This window comes from Cyrtonyx montezumae, unplaced genomic scaffold, assembly GCF_038088225.1.
Source record: "Cyrtonyx montezumae isolate F1298 unplaced genomic scaffold, pur_monq_1.0 scaffold_0, whole genome shotgun sequence".
NCBI lineage: Eukaryota > Metazoa > Chordata > Aves > Galliformes > Odontophoridae > Cyrtonyx > Cyrtonyx montezumae.
Genome location: NW_027071824.1, coordinates 26217148 through 26237063, shown reverse-complemented (window position 1 = coordinate 26237063; position 19916 = coordinate 26217148). Strand labels below are relative to the sequence as shown.

Below are 19916 nucleotides of genomic sequence, written 5' to 3'. Positions count from 1 at the left end.
ATTTCTCTTGACACCAGCTCTGTTTTTTAGCACATCAGTTACTTTAAAATACAGATAATGTATAGTTTCTCAGAAGTTTCATACATAACATGCTCCTCCAGGGTCTGTTTCATGATGAATGAGTAGCTAGGGAATATTACATTAATATGTCTGGAATACCACTGCTGGGAGATGCACCATCTAAAGTAGGGAGAAGCTGTTTAATTTAATTTTGTTTCTCTCTAAGATCATTGAGATAATAAAAAATTACAGAGAGCACTACTGCAAATACACAGGCATTTTTATTCTCTAAGCACCCTAAAGAAGTTTCTTTTATGAAGGAGTATGTTGGTAAGATGCAGGAAATCAACACTGAATATTTTGGATGGCTGAGTTCTCAAACAAGTTTAACAAAAGCTCATTTTGGATACATCAGTCCAACAAACAAGGCACAATTCATTTTTCCTTCCCATGAATACTGAGAAAGTTTCAGCTCCACAGAGAAGCTGAAATTCCCTGAAATTTTCTGAAATTCCTCAAAGATTTGAAGAGGGGAATTTCTGGAATTCCTAAAAGATTTCAGGGGGAAGTTCCTCACAGAGAGAAGGTTCTGGAACAGCCTGCCCAAAGAGGCTGCGGATGCTCTGTCTTCTGGAGATGTTGAAGTCCAGGTCGAATGGGGCTCTGGGCAGCCTGGTCTAGTAGCAGATCTGGAGGTTGGTGACCCTGCCTGTGGCAGGGGTTTGGAACCTGATGGTCCTTGGGGTCCCTTTCAACCCAAGCCATTCTCTGATTCTATGAATGTTTCAGAGACAAAGTCACAAAGATGTACCTGGACAGCTTTTTCAGAAAATGAGCTTTTGTGTGTGTTAAAGTTTTTAAGCTTGGAGTTACAGTGCTGTTTGAATGACTGAATACAGGGCCTGCTTCTTCTCATTCCTCTTTCCAGCAGGTTATTTTTCCTGTATTTCACAATGAGATGAAGGTCAGACACCTAGCTGATTCTGGTAGACGCTGAGCTTTGGTGAAAGTTATGCTTGTGAAATACAATCAGTGAAATAAAAATGGAAGGCTTCCATATAAAGGAAAGGTCATGCAGAGGCAGAAAGCACATGGTGACGCAGAAGTCTCCTCTTCTAGAGGGGTCATTTATAGGAATGAAGGAAGAGTTTTACTTCAGTGCTCTTTCAGTTGGTGTGAGTATGCTAAAACTGTGCTGTGTTCAGTTAATTAAAGTCATGTTATTGAGGGATAAATGTTCCTGCACTCTAACAAACATGTATGTCCACCTGCAGGTGGTTGTGGCAGCTCTCTTCAAGTGCATAGCTGTGTGAGTTGCACAGCAGCAGGACACACGCTAAAGCTACTGCAGCCTGCTGCAAATGAGCCAGGCATTTCATTATTGAAAGCAGCATATTGCACTGTACTCTGCATCATGGTTCAATCTCTTTTGGTGGGCTGTCTCCAAACCCTGACCTAAATAAAGGATCTCAGTTAGTGCTGTGCCTGAAGACTTTGATTAGGATGTTCTGGCTAGTTAAGTATGTACATTACTGGCTCCTCTCATTTATGGGGATGCACAAACACTTGTATTGCAGTATAAGCGAGCAATGCCAACAGAAATAAATCCGTGTGTTACTGCAGGGAAGCTTATGGGCCATTTCCTTTTGATCATCTTGTAGAGACCTTTTTTAAAACAGAAGTTTTTATGCTCTCCTTTTCCTGGTAGCAATAAAGCCCATGCAGACCCAGTAGAACATATAGTCTTATCTATGACTTGAGATTTTTTTCCTGCCAAGCAAACAGTCTTCTAACTGCTCACCAGTGACAAGAACCTCAGGAAACCCTTAAGCTGACACTGTGTTTATTGGTAGCTATGAAAGCTAACTGGGGTAGTTTTGAAGTAACAGCTCCTCAAAAGAGCCTTTAGATCATTCATGCTCAGCCTGCTAGTGTTATGTTTTTACTGTCCATTTTTTAATGTTTTAATAAAAAATATATTTTATATGTCATCCAAGACAGTTCCTCTTCAATCAATGAGGCCCAGGTAAGCCTAAAGATTGGACATCTGTTCTTTAGATATTTGCAGGTTATAAAGAGTATCAGCTGCCTTGATCTTCAGATTGTCTCCCATTGAGCAGGTACACTGGCCATTGCATCTGCTTTCTCTGGATTCATTATAAACTTTTGTCTTTTCTCTCTCTTTCTCCTTCAAGATTTATGTCCATCTCAAAGAAGGCAGTGGTGCTGATGGGCTGGATGCTTTGAAGAACAAGCCACAGCTGCACAGCATGGTGGCCAAAAGCCTTTGTCAGAATGCCTCTGGGAAGAACTACATTATCTTCACTGGCCCAAGCATTACCAGCCTCAATCTCTTTGAAGAATTTGAGAAGCAAGGTGTGTATTGAGTGACTCTCTGGGTTTTAATGATAACAGGCTCAGGGGCTTCCTATCACTGATTTAAAAAGAACCTTCCAAAAGGCTTCAGTGAGATCTCAATTCCATGTATGGATAAGTTGGTCATCTCTAGGAAGAGATCTCATTCTTGGAAAGGTACTATGATCAGTACTTTTTAAGTTCCATCTATGCTTTTTAAATTTTCTAAGCTAAAATGAGGGTATTTAACGCCCTGGCTTTTGGTCTTTGCCTTAGAAATGTGAGGTCTGATCTTCTATATCACCTAGGGGACTTTTCAAGGCATTTCCTATCTGCCTGTGATTTTTCTGTTCCTGTTGCTAAAAGACCAGGGATATGATGAACCCTTAGAAGCGTGTCTTTAGAAGTCCTTGCTGGTTTAGCACCAGTTAGATGTGGCTTCTCAGGATGATAGTTTTATGCTGTTGCAAAAGCTCTAGAATAGTTCAGCTTTTTGCTAGTACAAATAAGCCTTGGTAGAAAAGTTGGTGGTAGAAAAGCATAATAAACTGGACTTGCCACGAGAATGCCCTTCATTACACTAGCATGGTTCTTCCTGACAGTATCTTACTAGCGCAGAGAGTAACCTCAGGATATCCTTTCTGTCAAGTGCCTTTCCACCTTATGTAGAAAAAATTGCATGCTACCGTGCTTTCAGAGATGCTAATGACTTGTGATTCCCCTTGAATTATAAGCTTTTGCACTCTGGCAATCAGATATAAGTCATCTCAGTGTAACTCTCAGCTAGTTGTTCGGTCAGCACAGCCTTTCACTAACACCTGAGGATGCACCGCATGGAAGGCTACAGGGATGTTCCCTTTTCCAATCCACAGCTTTTGCTTTTGGTAGGTTTAAGCTTCTGCAATGGAAAACACACCTGTACCATTATAGTAATGCAGCATGTTCCAAAGCAAGGTGAACAACTTAGAAATCAAAATACTGTCTCAGTCCTATCTGAAGCAAGAACACCAGTCAACTATACCAGAGCCCCTCAGTCCTGTACTTCAAACTGAGGGCTGCCTCAGTTGCAGAATTTAGCTCCTAAGTTATTTTAGGAAACTGGAAGTTCATAGAGTGCAGTGGAATACCATTGTGGTATCACAAAAGTAGTAGTGGATTTTCCAAATGGTGCAAACAGCCATACAGGAAAAAGTTGAGGATATTTATGGTGCACTGGAATTACTCTTCTGTTCTGCACAAAATGACCATTTTCATCCTTAGCCAGTTATAACTATTGCATTTTTAAGATTACCAAAACTAAAATGCAAAATGACTGATCAGAAAACATACAGGATATCCCACATATTCCTTGCACATGAAATATGTTAGGTTTAAACTTAAAGAGTGACAGACAAAGTCACATGGTTTGTGTTCAGCTAGGAAAGGAGAAAGACAATATGGCATGACCCAGTTAGTCCATAATCCCAGTGGAAAAGGTGTGTGGCTACTAGACCAGTTGCATGTTACCTATTTATGGATAATTCAGATTGTTTACAGAGGTTAATTACTCATGGGCTTTACACTGAGCAGATCATTTAAATTAATAATTTCAAGCAGGTAGAGTATTTAGTAATAATGTTTTTACCACATGCAATTTCGACTTACTATCTGATCCAGTATTCTATTACTACATTGATTTCAGTTTGACTCATGAGTTGTTATATTGCTTCCTGAGACGCTTACAATATTTGACAGCTGCTTGCAAAATTAAATTTCTGATCTGGTACACTCCATTACTTCCCTTACTGGCTCTGAAAAATAATTTGAAATCCCTGTATCATAGAATGGCTTAGGTTAGAGGGGACCTTAAAGATCGTCTAGTTCCAGCTCCCCTGCGTTGGGCACTGTTGCCAACTATTGGATCAGGCTGCCCAGACCCCAGCCAACCTGGCCTTGAATGCCTCCAGAGAAGGGGCATCTATAGCTTCTCTGACCAATCCATTCCAGTGCCTCACCACCCTTTGAGTAAAAAAATTCTTCTTAATATCTAATCTAAATCTCCTGTCTTCTATTTTAAAACCATTCCCCATTGTCCTGTCACTATCAGATCACGTAAAATGTTGGTCCTCCTCCTGTTTGTAAGCACTCTTCAAGTATTGGAAGGCTGCAGTGAGGTCTGCCCATAGCCTTCTCTTCTCCAAGCTAAAACAAGCCCGACTCCCTTAACCTTTCTTCATAGGAGAAGTGCTCCAGTCCTTTGATCATCTTCATGGTCCTCCTCTGGATCTACTCCAGCAGCTCTGCATCCTTTTCCTGCTGGGGACCCCAGACCTGGACACAGTGCTCCAAATGAGGCTTCACAAGGACAGAGTAGAAGTGGGCAATCCCCTCCCTCGCCCTTCTGGTCCCTGCTCTTTTGATGCAGCTTTAGATACAGTTGGCCTTCCGGACTGAAAACACGCACTGCTGGTTTGTGTCTGGCTTTTCATATGTGAGAATCACCAAGTCCTCCTCTGCAGGGCTTTTGTCTATGAGTTCTTCTCCCAGTCTGTACTCGTAACTAGTATTGCCTCAACCCAAGTGCAACACCTTGCACTTGCTTTGTTAAGCCTCATTAGATTCTCATGTGCCCACGTTTCAAGTGTGTCCAGGTCCCACTGGCTGCTGTCCCTTCCTTCTATTGTGTCAACTGCACAACTCAGCCTGGTATCAGCAGCAAACTTGCTAAGGGTACACTAAATTCCTCTATCTGTGTCATTGATAAAGATGTTGAAGAGCTCCTGATTCAAGATGGGCCCCCAGGGGACACCACTTGTGACCAGCCTCCACTTGGACATAGAGCCATTGTCAACAGCCCTCTGGCTGTGGCAGTCCAACCAATTCTTTATCCTAACAGCCCACCCTTCAAACCCATATACCTCTACAATTTACAGTGAAGGAGATGGTGGAGAACCACATCAAAGGCCTTGTAGAAGTCCAGGTAGATGGCATCAGTTTTTGTCCACCTGTGCCATCACTCTATCATAGAAGGTAACCAGATTGGGGAGGCATCATCTGCCCTCAGTGAAGCCACGCTGGCTGTTTCAGATCACCTCCACATTTCACACGTGCCTTAACATCACTTCTTAGAGGATCTGCTCCATGATCTTCCCAAGCACAGAGGTGAATGCCACTGTCTATAGTTCCCCAGGTCATCCTTTCTCCCTTTTGTAAAAATGGGAGTAATGTTTTCCTTTTCCTAGTCATTGGCAACTCTTCCTAACAGACACAATTTCACAAGTATGATGGAAAGTAGCTTGGTGACCACATTAGATCCTTCAGAACCCTGGGATGCATGTCATCTGGCCCCATGGACTTGTATACATTTAACCTCATGAGGTGGTCTTGGACTTAATCTGCTCTTACATTAGAAGGCATTTTGCTCTCCTGACTTCTGCTTGGAAGTTCAGGGACACAAGAGGTGTGAGAAGTCTGACTGTCAGCAAAGATCAAGGTAAAAATGTCATTAAGTATCTCAGCCTTCTCCCTGTCTTAATAGACCAGCTCTCCTTTTTCATTTCTCAGAGGTGGTACCCTCTGCTTTGCCTGTCTCTTCTGCCCAGTGTTTCAGGGTTAGGATCAATGGTAGAAAGATAACGATCCCACTGAGAGCTGAAAACAAAAAGAAATTGGGATTAATCTTAACAATTCCTTTGCATTATTTTGGGGGAAGGGAGAAATGGTAACCTGACAGAGAAATAAGGTAAGATTTAAATAATATAATGCTGAGAGATCAGAAACTTTTGGGGCACCTAAATTGATGTTTAAGGGAACTAAAGTGAATTCTGGAAAATCTAGGAAGAGACACCCACCAGAAAAAGATAAGTTCCTTTCAAAATTTTTGAGAAGAACTTGGGTCCTTGCTAGGCAGTGAGTTGAACACAAGTTAACAGTGTGCCCTGGCATCAAAGACAGTCAAGAAAACCTGGGCTGCATTAGCTTGTAGTTCAAGAGAAGTAATTATTACCCTTTAGAACAGTTTTGGGCAGCATTCTCCCTCTCCTTCCATAAAGGAAAGGTATCTGAAAAGCTGGAATAAGTTTAGCCAAGTGCCACCAAGCTAACAAACACTGGACCACATGTTCCACTCTGAGAAAGGAGCTGTACTTGCTCAGCCCGGAGAAGGGAGGGCTTTGGGACAGACCCAAACCAGGCTTCCCATACACTGAGGAGGTTATCGTAGCCAGTTCTTTAGTAGTTCATCACAAAAAGATGAGGGGCAAAAAGATGTAAGCAGGAACAAAAGAATTAGTTTAGATAGGACATGAGGATTTTCTTAGAGCAGTGAAGCAGGCTGCCTGGAAAGGAGTTGCAGCCTCCATCCCTGGAGCTTTTCAACCAAGACAAGATAAAGCCCTTCTGTCTGCCCTCAGAGCTGACCCTACTTTCAGGGGGGGTTTGGACTGGAGGCTTCCTAAGTTGCCTTCCAACCTGAATTATCCTATAATCCATTGGGTCCTAGGATCCTATGAAGCCTTTTGTGGAATTGTAACTATTGTTAGCTTTTCCTAAGCTACACATGCATTAGCACAAAAATCAAGATGTTCTTTTTAGAAAGCTTGCTATATAGCACCTTCACTGTACCACAGTGCAGAATACATGTCTAGTAATATAAAGGGCTATCAATGAATGTAATTCTAAGGTCTTTGGAGATACCAAGAGATGAGAAAACTTTAGGAAATATGACTGGGATCTTTGATCTGTTTCAAAATCTAAAACCTGAATAGGTTCACTTTCTTTTTCAAGGAACATTCAAAACATTTTTTTGTCTGGCCTCTGAATAGAACTGGAAACCTGCATTGAGATGTCCCAAATTCTCTGTTCTTTGAGCAGACAGCTGCTGTTATTTGCTGAGACAGTCATTCATAGCACACATTCCTCTTCACTCCTCAAAGAAGAAGCATTGTTCCCTACGGAGGGCAACAACCTCCCAGAGCCCTGTGTGCAATGGCAACAGGGCCAATACAATGAGAAGATGTTACAAAGAAGGAAGAAAATAGACTGCTTACCCATCTCTAAGGCTTACAAGGAAAAACTCCACAAAAGAGGAATCTCCAACAAGAGATCCTTCCTCAGTGGCAGTCAACCCTTAAATGGGGTCTAAGAGGGGTGGAACCTGGCTCCACCCCTTCTGGTTGTGCAGGTGAATTGCCTTCACCTGTGCTCCCAGGGCTGACCAGATGCTCAATCAGTGATTGAAGCCGTGACTCAGCAGTTGCCATACACCATGTCTTCCTTGAGGATGTGAAGTCCCTGTCATGCTTTCTAAACCAGCAGGAGAAGCTGGCTCTGTCCCTCAGAGCAGCTGGATGGAAGCTGCAGGAGCAGCCAGCCTGGGTGATTGTTGTGCTCACAGAATTGCTGCAGGATCCTGTAACTCCAAGCACACAGACTAAAGCAAGCTCACATCTCCCTGTTGCAACAGGCCCCTCAGTTGCCCTAACTCCAACATGACCCAGTGTAGCATGTAGGATATATGATTGAAAAATGTGTACTTTTGCCTGAACTGACTTCAGCCTGGATACCTTTGCAAATGTTACAATTTGCACCACTGGAATATATGGTGAAATAAACTTCCACACAAGCTGTCTGTGACGTGGGGACCCCAGGAATGAAGCTGGGTCACTCTGCCACACTTCCTCTCGTCGCTTTAGTCACTGCCCAAGCTAGCTTAGGTGTTTGCATTTCTGTGCAGTTACTGTTTAAGACCAGTGGAGAGCTATCTCCTTGTCTCCTGTGTGTGCAGCAAACACCTGTTGTGATTTACACTTAATTACATGCAAAAACTTCATTGATCCAGATGAGCTTAATTTTTATTGCTTCTATTGCTATAGTAACCGAGCGTGTCTTAAAAACTCTATAGATCAAGGGTGGTACCTGTGGTAAGAGGCACCAGAAAACCAGTGCCTTTCTGTGCTGTGTAGCAGTGAGGTTATGCTGTGTGCTCCTATGAGAGGAAATGGTTCCCATTGTTCTGTGTGAGGACTGAAATATCTGCAGAAGGCTTTCTCAGGGCTTACTGCCTGAGCTAAAGGAAAGGCTGCAATTAATTATTATGGGATTTCAGATATGTCTGTTGCTATTTTGAAGCTCTTGTGCAATAACGTAGTTATTGGCTCGGCTTTATACTGCTGCAGTCTCCTGGAGAGAGTTAGTATCACCTTTCAGTGAGTCATAAACCTCAGGCAACTCAGGAAACTTCTCAGGCTCGTGTGTTGTTAGAGCAGGAAAGTCTTACTATTGGCTAGAAGAAAGCTTTTAAAAAATTTAGTATGTTAACACCAGTGTTTGCAGAAGTACGACCTCTGCAGCGTTTGCATACCTTATAGCAAGGTAAGAAATAAATAATACAAAAAAGCAGGTGCAATTCCTCCTATATTGATTCTAGGCCTGTTGCCATCAGGCTTTTCTCTTCCTTTGTAGAGGGAAATTATAGATTTCTGAGGATTGATTTCTTTTCTTAGAAATAACCAATCAAGTGCCTTCCCCTTTCAGAATAAAACAGCCCCAGTGCTGTTGGTTGACCTTCTGACATGAGCGTGCTATTTTTCTGATGGAAAAGTCTTAGGTCCTCATAGATGTGCCCATAAAAACTGAACTGATCCTTGAGTATTATCTATTACTATGTCAGTATTCCTATAACATTTGTGAACCACTTCTATTGAGAGTATGCTCAGAATGCCAGGCAGAATGAACCAAGGGCAAAGACTGTACCTGCCCTCAAAAGACTTGCATCGTTACAGACAGAATCACAGGAGTCATGTAAGTGGAAACTCAAGAACACAGGTAACGTGCTCTTTGGAATCCAGAAACTGTAATTAGTCATAGCACTTCCCCTGTAAGGATATCCAATTATCTGTTGTGCAAAATTAAGCATGATGAAAAATTGATTAAACAGTCTTAGCTGACATATTAGCTTTAGACTAGCACAGACCTCAGCTGCCATATGAATGATGTGCACAGATGTCACCTGCTTCCATGCCCATCCATTTTCCCTGCATAGGTGGGTTAAAGCAAAAAGCCTAGGGGCACTGAGGAAATTTCCATCCAAGATTTCCTTGAGTTTAATTAACTTGCTTGAGAAGATCTCCTCCTTGAAAGCAGACCATTATTATTTCATGACCTAGAGAGAAGTTCAAGAGTTTTCATTATTAATGTAGTTTTGAAATCTTGTCTGTTCCTACCTAGCTGCACTGAGATGTACTTTGTGGTGCTGGATGTTATTCATTGCCTCTTTCATGTATGAGAAGGCCAGCCAGCTGTGAGCAGCAGAATGTGCTGTCTGGGAGGAGGAGAAATGTGAGCTAAGATGAGCCTGGGAATGAGGGCTGTGGGGGAAGCTTATAGTATGGTTTCAGTTCTCACAATCCTACTCTGTTATTAATTGTCAAATGAATGTTCCCCAGGCCAAGTCTGTTTTGCCTGAGGCAGTAACTGGTGAATGACCTACCTGTGCTTATCTTAACTCATGAGCTTGTCCATTGTATGTTCTCTTCCTCTCCTGCTGAGGAGGAATGTCAGAGTGTGGTTTGGTGGGAACCTGGTGACCAACCAAAGAAAACCTACCACAGGATTTTTACCTCCTTTCCTTAAAATCTGTTCTAATGGAACTTTGTGTTTCCATCTTCTCCATCATTTAGAGCAGTTTTTTTTTTTAATTGACCCATGATTTCAGTGGTTCTTAATTGCTTATCCATGATTTCTTTAACAAATTGAATATCCAGGTGCAAGAAATGCCAAGATAAAGAATCAAAACTGGATGGCACAGTGAAGCAGCAGATTAAACCAGAGTTTGTCAACTGTGTATATTATGAAAAGTACAATAGGAGCAATGTAGGAGAATTTATTTCAGTTAACAGCTAAGATGTTACAGCTTTCTTTCCCTCCTTGCTCCCTCCACAATTTATTCTCTCAGTTAAACATCAAAGACTCTCTTGGATCATAAATACTGGTTTGTTCACAATGCATATCACTGCTTGTATTTTTCAGTCCAGTTTAAAACATGTTGTGAAGAATATTACACTGGTTATAGATGCCATTGTTGAGAAGACACCCTGCATTCTTCTCCTTGTCGCTGCACTGTGTCTGTGCAGGAGCTGTCAATATGTTCCATCTTACGAATAGGCTTTCGGCACTGGTCTCAGTTTCTGGAGCTGTTTGGAATGGACATGAATGTTAGGTACTGCAGGCAAAGGCCAATTGCTTGATGTATCTGTTGGACTACAACGTTGTAGGGCAAGCTGTTTTCTAGTCAGGTCTTTTGGACTTGCTCCGCTGCTCCTGCTTTTTGGGTCCATGCAATGGTTTCCTGATAGGGAGTGTTTTTTTTCACATGCAGAGATTTACTGCTGTGGGTTGCTGAGTGCCAGGAAGAGCGACTGCACAGGCCTACCTCCATCCATGTTGAACAACCCTGACACGCCCCAGTCCAGAGGACAGTACAGAATAAGAATGAAGGGAAACATGTCCTTGATCTGCTGGTACAACAAAGGGCACTTCCGTTTTCTGACTAACGCCTATTCACCGGTTCAACAAGGTAAGCAATATTCCTGCTGCTCATGTGGAAAGTGCACATGCTTTAAGTAACAAGGAAAGATGAGTCATGGAGTTTGATTATAAGCCTGAACAAAGAGCTTGATCATAATATCCTAGATGGATGATTGCAGTAGTGATGTGTCTTCTTACAGCTATTATACTTTCCTATCCAAAGGTTAAAAGCCTGTTGTTAATGCAGCATCCTTTGCCTGAATTGGTAAAGACTGCACCCTTTTAGGTATAAAGATTGTTATCTCTGCTGGTGGTCAGAGAATAGGAGTGTTGTTGCGTGACACTAGTCACATTTGCAAAACATCTTGAAGGATTGCTGCTGCAGAAAAATTAATACACAGCATGATGTACTTCGAACTCAGAGATGGTCCTACCATTAATTTATCTTATCCAGTAAAAACACAGTCACAAGCAAATGTATTTTTGCCAGAAGTAAATTAAGGCTTCCTGTTATGTTAGATTGATTTTAGCAGTTGATGAAAAGAAACAATAAAACAGATAACTTCAATAGTTTAAATGATGGCAAAGAGCTGCTTGATGACTAAAATCTTTTCCATTTCAAAAATATATAAATATTTTTAAGACCATCTGAAAACTGTTAAGATGCAGTATGATGACCTAACTCTTTGAAAATCAGCATCAATTTAAACAGTTTCTCTTCATTTTTATTACTTAGAATTATGTGTAACTGCCTGAGACAAACCACTTCAGTGATGCTTCCAAAGCCAGTCTCTGGAACAGTGCTGCCCGACGAGGGCAGTCACAGTCAGGATTTGTGCTCCTTCCTGTGTATGCTTTGCCACGTGTGCTAGATGTGCAAGAGTTAGCACTAAATGTCTGTGTGTATGTGCTAGTGTGGAGCCTGCTGTTGTAATTCATAACTGTTACAAAGAGAGCTAGTTAGAAAACTGTTCTCTTTGGGAAGGTCAGTGCTAATTGTACCTTTCAAAATGGGGCCAAGAGGAGGTTTGAGTTGGTGGTGGTCTTCCCAGGCAGCACACAGCAGTGTGAGTAGTTCTGTCTGTGAATGAACTTGGGCAGGTTCCAGCATGAGCAGGACTGTAGGTTGCATGTGCGAGATGGTTTAAGCTTCTCTGATTAGGACCTGTGCATGTGGTGGGCAACACCTCCCCAATACAGTGCTCACCAAATGCCTGCTGGGACAGCAAAGAGAGTTCAGAGTGAATGAGAGCAGAAAACTGAGAGGGCTTTCCAGAACTGCACTGGGGAGAAGAGAGACTCCAGTGAAGATCTGAGAACAGATGGAGGTTCAGCAGGAGGGTAGGAGACCAGATTGCTTGCCTCTAATTTGGCATCTCTGAAGTCAGTGCAGGAAGAGTGGTTGAAAGCAACTTGACCACCAAAGTCTCCTCTAAGTGATGTAAATATAGTGGAGGAAGAAGAGAAAGTGGTGCTCCTTGAAGCGAGTGTGTGACACAGACCTGCTGAGCAAGTGTGTTAAAAGGGAGAGGAGGATGGAGCAAATGGGAGTGAAACCTACATGGAGCAGTCAGGCAGAGACTGGAGCCTGGGGGATTACTTGACAGTAGATTGTGCATTTCCACACTGAGCATAAATGTTAGTGAGAGGCCATGAAAGGAACACATAAAAACATAGAAGACGAGATGGTCAAAGCAAAACCTAGGGTGAGAACAGAGGTGGATATAGCTAATAGTGAGCTACGTATTGCAATTTAAAGGAAGGTAAACCTTGCATATATTTGCAGTGCAAATCCCACCCAAGCCAGAGGCACTGGTAGGGCAGTACTCTTGTCGGAGTTGATATATGAAGGCTATTCTTAGATGCAGCACATTATTTACTGTAGATGTTTTGAAACAGCGTGTCATAATACATCATGCTAAAGCATGAGTCTTATTCCTTTAGTCTTGCAAAAAAAAAAAAAAAAGGCCTGTTTACTCTGCTATCAAGTACAAATTTTCCGCCTAGAACAAAATTCAGTGTTTTTTTAATTTCCCTTAAGCTTTAACTTGAGTTGAATTTTCCTTTGTGTCAGTATTGCAGAACCAAAAGAGACCAGGATTCCTGGAGAGTGAAAAGTTACCCTTAATGTAAGCCAGGTGATATGCTGATCCAAACTTCCCTGTCTGGGGGAAGTGGCTGCATTTTGTTTTCCAGTCAAGGTCTGGAGCCTGCTTTCCACACATCTCCATGACTGTGTTCTAGAAATAACAAAAATCCTCTCAATTTGTTTTTTTTTTTTTTTTGGGGGGTGGGGGGGGAGGAGAGGGGAGGAGGGTTGGTTGGTTTGTTTTTTTTACAAAGCAGAATGGAGTAGGCACCAACCTCACTTGCTGCACAGCAAGATGACCAGGAACTCAGGGAATCCTGGGATTTCTGGTCTATGGAGGGAATGGGGAGCCTCAGGGTTCCTGGTGCTGTATAGTGTTCCCAGCCCGCTGGAGACCATGAAAATCCCATGGCTTTGGCAGCATGTGGAGCTGGAAGCATCAGCTCCTTTGCAAGCTGTTAGGGGGCTGAGCTGCTTTCTTTCAAGCATGTTACGTTTAAGCAAAAACTTATTGAACCCAAGATCCTTTTGAGAAGAGCTTTTGAAGATGCTCCTCACCAGCCAGCACTCCTTAGAAGCTATATATATATATGTATTAGACAGTAGCTAATGATACAAAATGAAGTTTGAGCTACGTGCGCAGAGGGCGAGGACCAAGAAGCTGCAAGTGACGTGGTACCATCTCACCAGCGACTGGTGGTGGTAAAAGGTAGAAGTAGGGTTTAAAACTTAGGAGTATGCACTAGATAGAAAGCTGTAGAGAGATGAGGGAAGCATGGAGAGGCAGCTGGAAAGGAGACAGTGGTAATGATGAGAAGGAAGCAGGATCAGGAGCCAGCTGCTAGTAACATCCTACTGACACAGCCAGTATCAAATGCTGCAGTTCCCTAGGAAGCTCTCATTAGCTTCTCCCTGCTGTCTGTGCCTTTTCTGCCCACCCTGCCTTGAAGATTGTACAGCTGGAACAAAAAAATTAAGGTGGGAGATGCTGAGGGAGCACTGCATTTGTGTATAACGCTTTGATAAGCAAGCCCCAGTGTGATTCTTAGCCCTCGAGGAGCTGGAGTGAGGAATGCCTGCTGACATCTTTGTTTCCTGAAAAAAATTCTAACAGCAAAATTGGAAAGTCTGGGGTAAGAGGTGGAATGTTAAAAAACATGCTTCAGGACAGGAAAGCTCTAGGATTATAACCTTAAATTTACACACGCCCTTTGTGAGATTGAAATCATGGGGTTGTGTCTAGTATGGTGAGAGATAGATGGAGCTAGGGCAAGCCCTTGAATCACGGGATCACAGAATTGTAGGGGCTGGAAGGGACCTCCAGAGATCATCTAACCCCCCTGCCATAGCAGGCTCCCTAAACCAGGTTGCACAGGTTGAACATCAGACCTTGTGCGAAGCTGACTGCCTGCAGCTCTGATAAAGAACCGTAACCCATTTACATCCCGATCAAAAGCCGCGTAGCGCTCGGAACATGAAAAAATCCGACCCTAAAGCCGATGCCAGCAGCCTGCACCAGAGCGGCAGGCAGGCAGGCAGGCGGAGGCAGGCGCGGGCTGCAGCGCAGGCGGTGTGCTCCCCTGGAAGGCTGCCAAGGGCTGAGCACAGCGATGCTGGGGGAGGACAGGGAGGGGAAATAATTCATTGGAGGTGCCGGTGAGTCAGCTTGCTTGGGGCCTCCCGCTACAGAGACCTGCAGCTAGGAATGACCCAGCTCCAGCAGTTGCTTCCCTGGAGGGGTGGCCCCGTGGCTACAGAAGGAGCCTAGAGAAGGCCATAAAAATAATGAGCATATGAAGCTATTTAATGCTCTCAGTACAGAGGAATGTTGCGCAGAATATAATAGAAAGTGAGAGGGAGTGTGTGGTGCCCACATAGCTGCATCACAATGCATTGTTAAGGACTGTGAATTCAAAGCAAATTGCAAAAGAAATGTAAATTTTCCAAAGGAAGAAAGGGGGAGAAGAGAGACAGCATTTACACCCTGTTCTGGAGGGAAAGAGGTGAAAGGAGAGAGTGTTGAACATTTTAAAGGTGATATTGTTTTGGACTCATGAAAAATCGGAATTTAAAAACCTCAAATAAATTGCTGCATGGCTCAGCAGTAACATGACATTTAGAATGTGTCATAAGTCCTGCTTCAAAACAGAGCCTGCCAGCTAGGACAGCACTGGGGGCTTGACAGGGATAATGGATGGAACGAGACTTCCAGCTGAAGGAATGAAATGGTGAAGTCTGCAGTCAAAACGTGAGAAGCATTTTAGGGATGGTTGTAAAAGACTCTGCAGAAGGAAAGAAATGGGAGTTTGAAGGCTGGAGAAGTGAGGAAGCCCAGGATCATAGCTGTACTGAGACAATACTGAAAGAATGTAGCCAAGCCTTTGCTTGTCTAGGGTTGGGGAAGAAACATTATTGTGCCCAGCAGGGAGCAGGGATCATCCTTAGACAGTAAGCTATAGACGAGGAGCGAGAAGTGGCCCATACCTTGTAGACCTGACGGCCAACTGCTGGAGGAATACAAAATCGAAAGTGAGGAAATAAGGGAACAGGCTCAGTAAGGTACTACAAGTTTATTTAATTCATCCTTCCATTCTGCAGGCAGCCCCCCCTCCCTTAGATGGGGAGGGCATGGAAGACTGGAGTAACAAAACAAAGAGCTGGGACAGTTTCCTGGGAGAGCGTTGGGCTCGTAAATACTGCAGCAGTGTTGGAAGAAGCCAGGTGAAAGACACACCAAACAAACTGAGGCTATTCTTGTTGTTGCTGTTTGTTTTGTCAAGTAGCACCCACTGAAGTGGAAGTCCTGTCTTTGAGGGCAGGTCCAATGAAGGGACTCATTTCAAGGGACTTGTTTAGGACTGTTAGAGCTCAGAGCGGGAAATACCAAGTCACAGCTCTATTGCTGACCACAACACGTGAACGAACAGAAGAGAGACTAATACACTAGTGGTAGTGGGCTACTGTGAAATAGGGTAAGAACATCTGTCTCTCTAACACCTTTTCACCTCCAACTAAGTATTGACTCATCTTCTTGCTTTTTCCTTTGTTCAGTGTACTACCAATGAAAAATAAAAGTTGAATTAGCATCTCCATTCCAGGTAACTGAGGGGCTGCTTCTCAGTTTTGGGACAGAAACTAGCAAAAATTTATTGTATAATATTATTCAGTGTATGTAAACTGTATCTTTCAATGGCTACACCTGTCAAGTGGATTTAAAACTGTTATATTTCTAATTGATGCAGGAGTTATAATAAAGAGAAAAAGCGGAGAAATTCCATGCCCTTTGGCAGTTGAAGCATTTGCTGCTCACCTTAGCTATATCTGCAAATATGATGACAAATACAGCAAGTAAGTGAGAATGGGCTGGGGGGGGGGTGTGAGGGAGTTTATTTCTTTCATTCCTTCCCCATGGCTGACCGAGTTCTCCATGTTGAGCTGCAGCTGAGAGCCCAGTCCTGCTTTCGCTTAATTCATCTCTGTCAAAACTCTTGTTTCAGTCAACAAAGATCAGAAGCTGGCTCTGCACAGTGGTGAGAGCTGCATTGCTAGCCATGCTGTAGGGAATCTCTGCGGGAGGTGAATGAGTACTCACCATTAAGCACATTGCATTTTTAACCACTTCCTTTCACCTTTTGAGTAATCTCATAAGACCTGCTGGTGTTGCTTTGGCTCAGTCCAAAAAAGAAAATTATGAGTCTCATGTTCTTAGCATCTTGAAAATGATTTGCAAGAAGAGTTGGGAAGATGAGCCAAGAGGCCGGTGATGTTCTTGGCCACATCAAATTCAAGGCTAAATGGAGAATTCAGCAAATTCCAAGTCTTTCAGGCAAGCTTAGCTCTCCACACCTATAAACAGGTGATGATTATCTGTCTTGGTGATATTTGAGCCAGAAGACGCTCAGCTGTGAATACAGAGCAAATCCAGGTGAATAGAGCAGATTATAGATATTTTGGCTCCTAAATTCCATTTGGTGTCCTCATTGCTAGCTCTTAATGTAACAAGGAGAAACAGAGACGAGTAAGAACAGCAGTGAAGAAGCTTGGCTGTGGGAGTAGCAGTGAGATGCAGATGATTTCATGAGCTAAAAACAGGAGAAAAAGCAGCAGAGATTTTCTAAGTTAATCTGAGCAAAGTAGCAAGAATTTGGTCTGTGGACAGCAGTACAAAGAAAGAGATGAGTTAGTGGATTTAAATGAGTACTAAAAAAAAAAGATAGTGGAAAATCTTATGACTGAAGAGAATATTCTGGTAGTCATAGAGTTAGTCAGAACCTAAATATAAGGTTATCAGTCCGTCCTAGTTCTTCTGCCTTATGGAGAGGAGGTGCTCTGCATGCCAGCATTGTATGCTCTGGCTCTGCCCCCATAACCTCCCACGTACTGTTGACAACAGCAGAAATAATTTTTCTCTTACAATTGAGGTAATAGAGAGGAGAGGCCTCAGCAGTCTTCCCTAAACTGTAACCTAATGAGCCTGAGTCTTTTATTTTAGTTACAATCCAAAGGGATTCAGATCAGCAGCTCCCAGCACTTGAGTGTTTGTTACAGGCAAATTCTAGGAGTCTAGCATCAGTCTTTTTGCTGTGTGCAGAGGTGGATGCTGCTGAGGTTTTGGGTCCTGAAACAAGGACAGTGCTAGAAATTTCCAAAACAGAAGAAACAGGCAACTATCTGTAGATGATTTCAGATACAAAAAGTACAAAACTCTTGAACGTCATACTTGCACTTGGCAGTAAGTACTGGTCCTGCTTCCCTTTTGGGACTGCATAATCTTCTTCTAGGGTTATTTCTTGCCTTCCAGATGAAAGTGACAGCTGAGTACTGCTTGTTCATTTGTTTGTTTGTTGCCTTCTCTCTTGGCTTTGTAGGTATTTTATTTCTCACAAACCGAACAAGACCTGGCAGCAAGTATTCTGGTTTGCCATCAGCATTGCTATAAACAATGCCTACATCCTCTACAAAATGTCAGAGGCCTACCACGTGACGAGGTATAGCCGTGCACAGTTTGGTGAAAGACTTGTAAAGGAGCTTCTGGGCTTGGAAGACACCTCACCCTCCCATTGATGTAATGTTCTTGATAGCATAGGCAGGAGGTGGAAGGTAAGCAGAAGAAAATACCACACCTGGAACAGCAAAGCAAGGATCTTCTGACACCACCAGTGCTGTCCTTATCCAAAAACACCAAGTGATGCCCCTAGAGAGGTGAAAACTTTGTTCCTAGTAGCAGCTGGATGTAAACGTGTTCCACAGAATGTGCCACAAGAAACGCTGACACGGAATTGCATATGTGAATGCCCTGTGGGTATCTGTACGCTGGAAATGGACTTAAATTAGTTATCTCTCAATGCTATTCATTAAACAGGGTCATCTTGTAAAGCCCTGCTTGGGCTCAGTGCTTGTCTCAAGCTGAGATAGCTCAGCAGTCCCAGGTGGGCACCGCATAGAACTCTGTACCTTATTTGGAGTTACTGAACTCTAGGACAAGTAGTATAAGTCTGCACCGTGAGCTGTGGTTGAGTGCCAGCCACCTTGTAGGAATTGCTGCTGTCCTCACAGTGTGCTAAAAGAAGCAGTTCTGAGACACAAACCCCAAACAGGCATATTGACAAACAAAACCTTTAAGGCAGGCAGCCAGGAATTGAGAACTGGTTAAGACTTTCTTCTTTCTAAAGCATAAGTCAATTTGATCTCCTATAGAACACAGCGAGATTAGAAGAAACCAAATCCATGAGTAAATTTAAAGTGGAAAAACATGACATTGATTTTTTTTTTTTTAAACCAAGATGAAGTGTTTTATACATGAACAGTGTGTGCAGTAATACTGCCTGACATCTTAACTGCCACGGTTGGTATACAGATCAGAAATAAGAGCATAGCAATCATCTTTTTTCTTGATTTCAACTGTCTCGTGTGTTGCTTTGAAGTCTAACATAATGGACTGTTAAGTACACAGCAAAAACAGTTTGTTTATTTTCCTTTTCTAAGTGTCAAGACTTTTCAGTCCATTTTGGAACTTCATTTGGCACACAGTTGGCGGGAAGAAAATAATTCACTAATAGCTGTGTGTTTCACATTATCACTGCGGGATGTTCTGTAGGAATTCTTCTCACTAGAACGCAGGGCGTGTTGCAGTAGTTGTGATTAAGCAGATTACTTGTTTATCAAAATAACATTGCATTGTGTTTTGAAAAAAAGGAAGAAGTCCAGTTGTAGACAGAAGTTAAAGATCGCTAAAATAGAGTGAACCCGAAGAGTTCACCTGTCCTGAGTAATGCTGTAGAGGACAAGTGTTGTTACGTGCTGGTGCCTGTGGCTCAACTGCTACAGTTGGCATTGGTGGAATCTGAGGGCAGTAAAGCTTTGGAATGCAGTGGAGAGAGGGGGACATATGGTTGAGACATTGGGAAATTGAGACATTGAGGGAATTGGTGTGGAGGTGAAATACTGCCTGCCCTCTACACACTATTGATTTCAGTCCACAACTCAATCACCAAAAAACCCTCTGTGTTCTAAAACTTAGCAGTGATGGAAACAGACAGGATTGTGCTAACTTACAGGCCATAAACCATGTTGCTTAAAGGACCTACTATTTTTGGTGCCAAGCTTAGCGTTTCCTGAGTTTTACCAAAGAATGACTTGGGCTGATTAAGAGGAATGAAGCAATTAATTGATTTCTTGATCAATATAAACCTCACCAGTTTATATGTATTTATGTGGGGTGAGACAATAAAGGGTCATGAACATGAATTTCAGCACTCCCTGAATTCCATCGCTGTGACCATCAGCAACACCAAAGCACTGCAAACGTGTATTGCATGGATCAGCAGGGGCTGGTAAATTACTGACTGGCCCAAAGAGAATCCTTGCGCTGGCAGCTTTCTGTTTCCATCAGTGTCTTGATTTTTGGAGTAAGCTTAAGCAGAGCTCACCTGGTTGCAGGGAAAGTAAAGGGGCAGCCAACGCTCCA

General features: G+C 42.9%; 1 protein-coding gene across 1 annotated transcript in view; it reads left to right on the top strand.

The window, feature by feature from the left end:
• The window catches only part of PGBD5 (piggyBac transposable element derived 5), a 63187-nt gene extending 43833 nt beyond the window's left edge, over positions 1-19354 (top strand). Inside the window, exons 4-7 of the mRNA XM_065736427.1 lie at positions 2196-2376; positions 10712-10909; positions 16192-16297; positions 17818-19354. Coding sequence (XP_065592499.1) covers positions 2196-2376; positions 10712-10909; positions 16192-16297; positions 17818-18013 — 681 coding nt within the window. The 3' untranslated portion in view covers positions 18014-19354. The remainder of the gene's footprint in view (positions 1-2195; positions 2377-10711; positions 10910-16191; positions 16298-17817) is intronic.
• Positions 19355-19916: the final 562 nt, after the last annotated feature.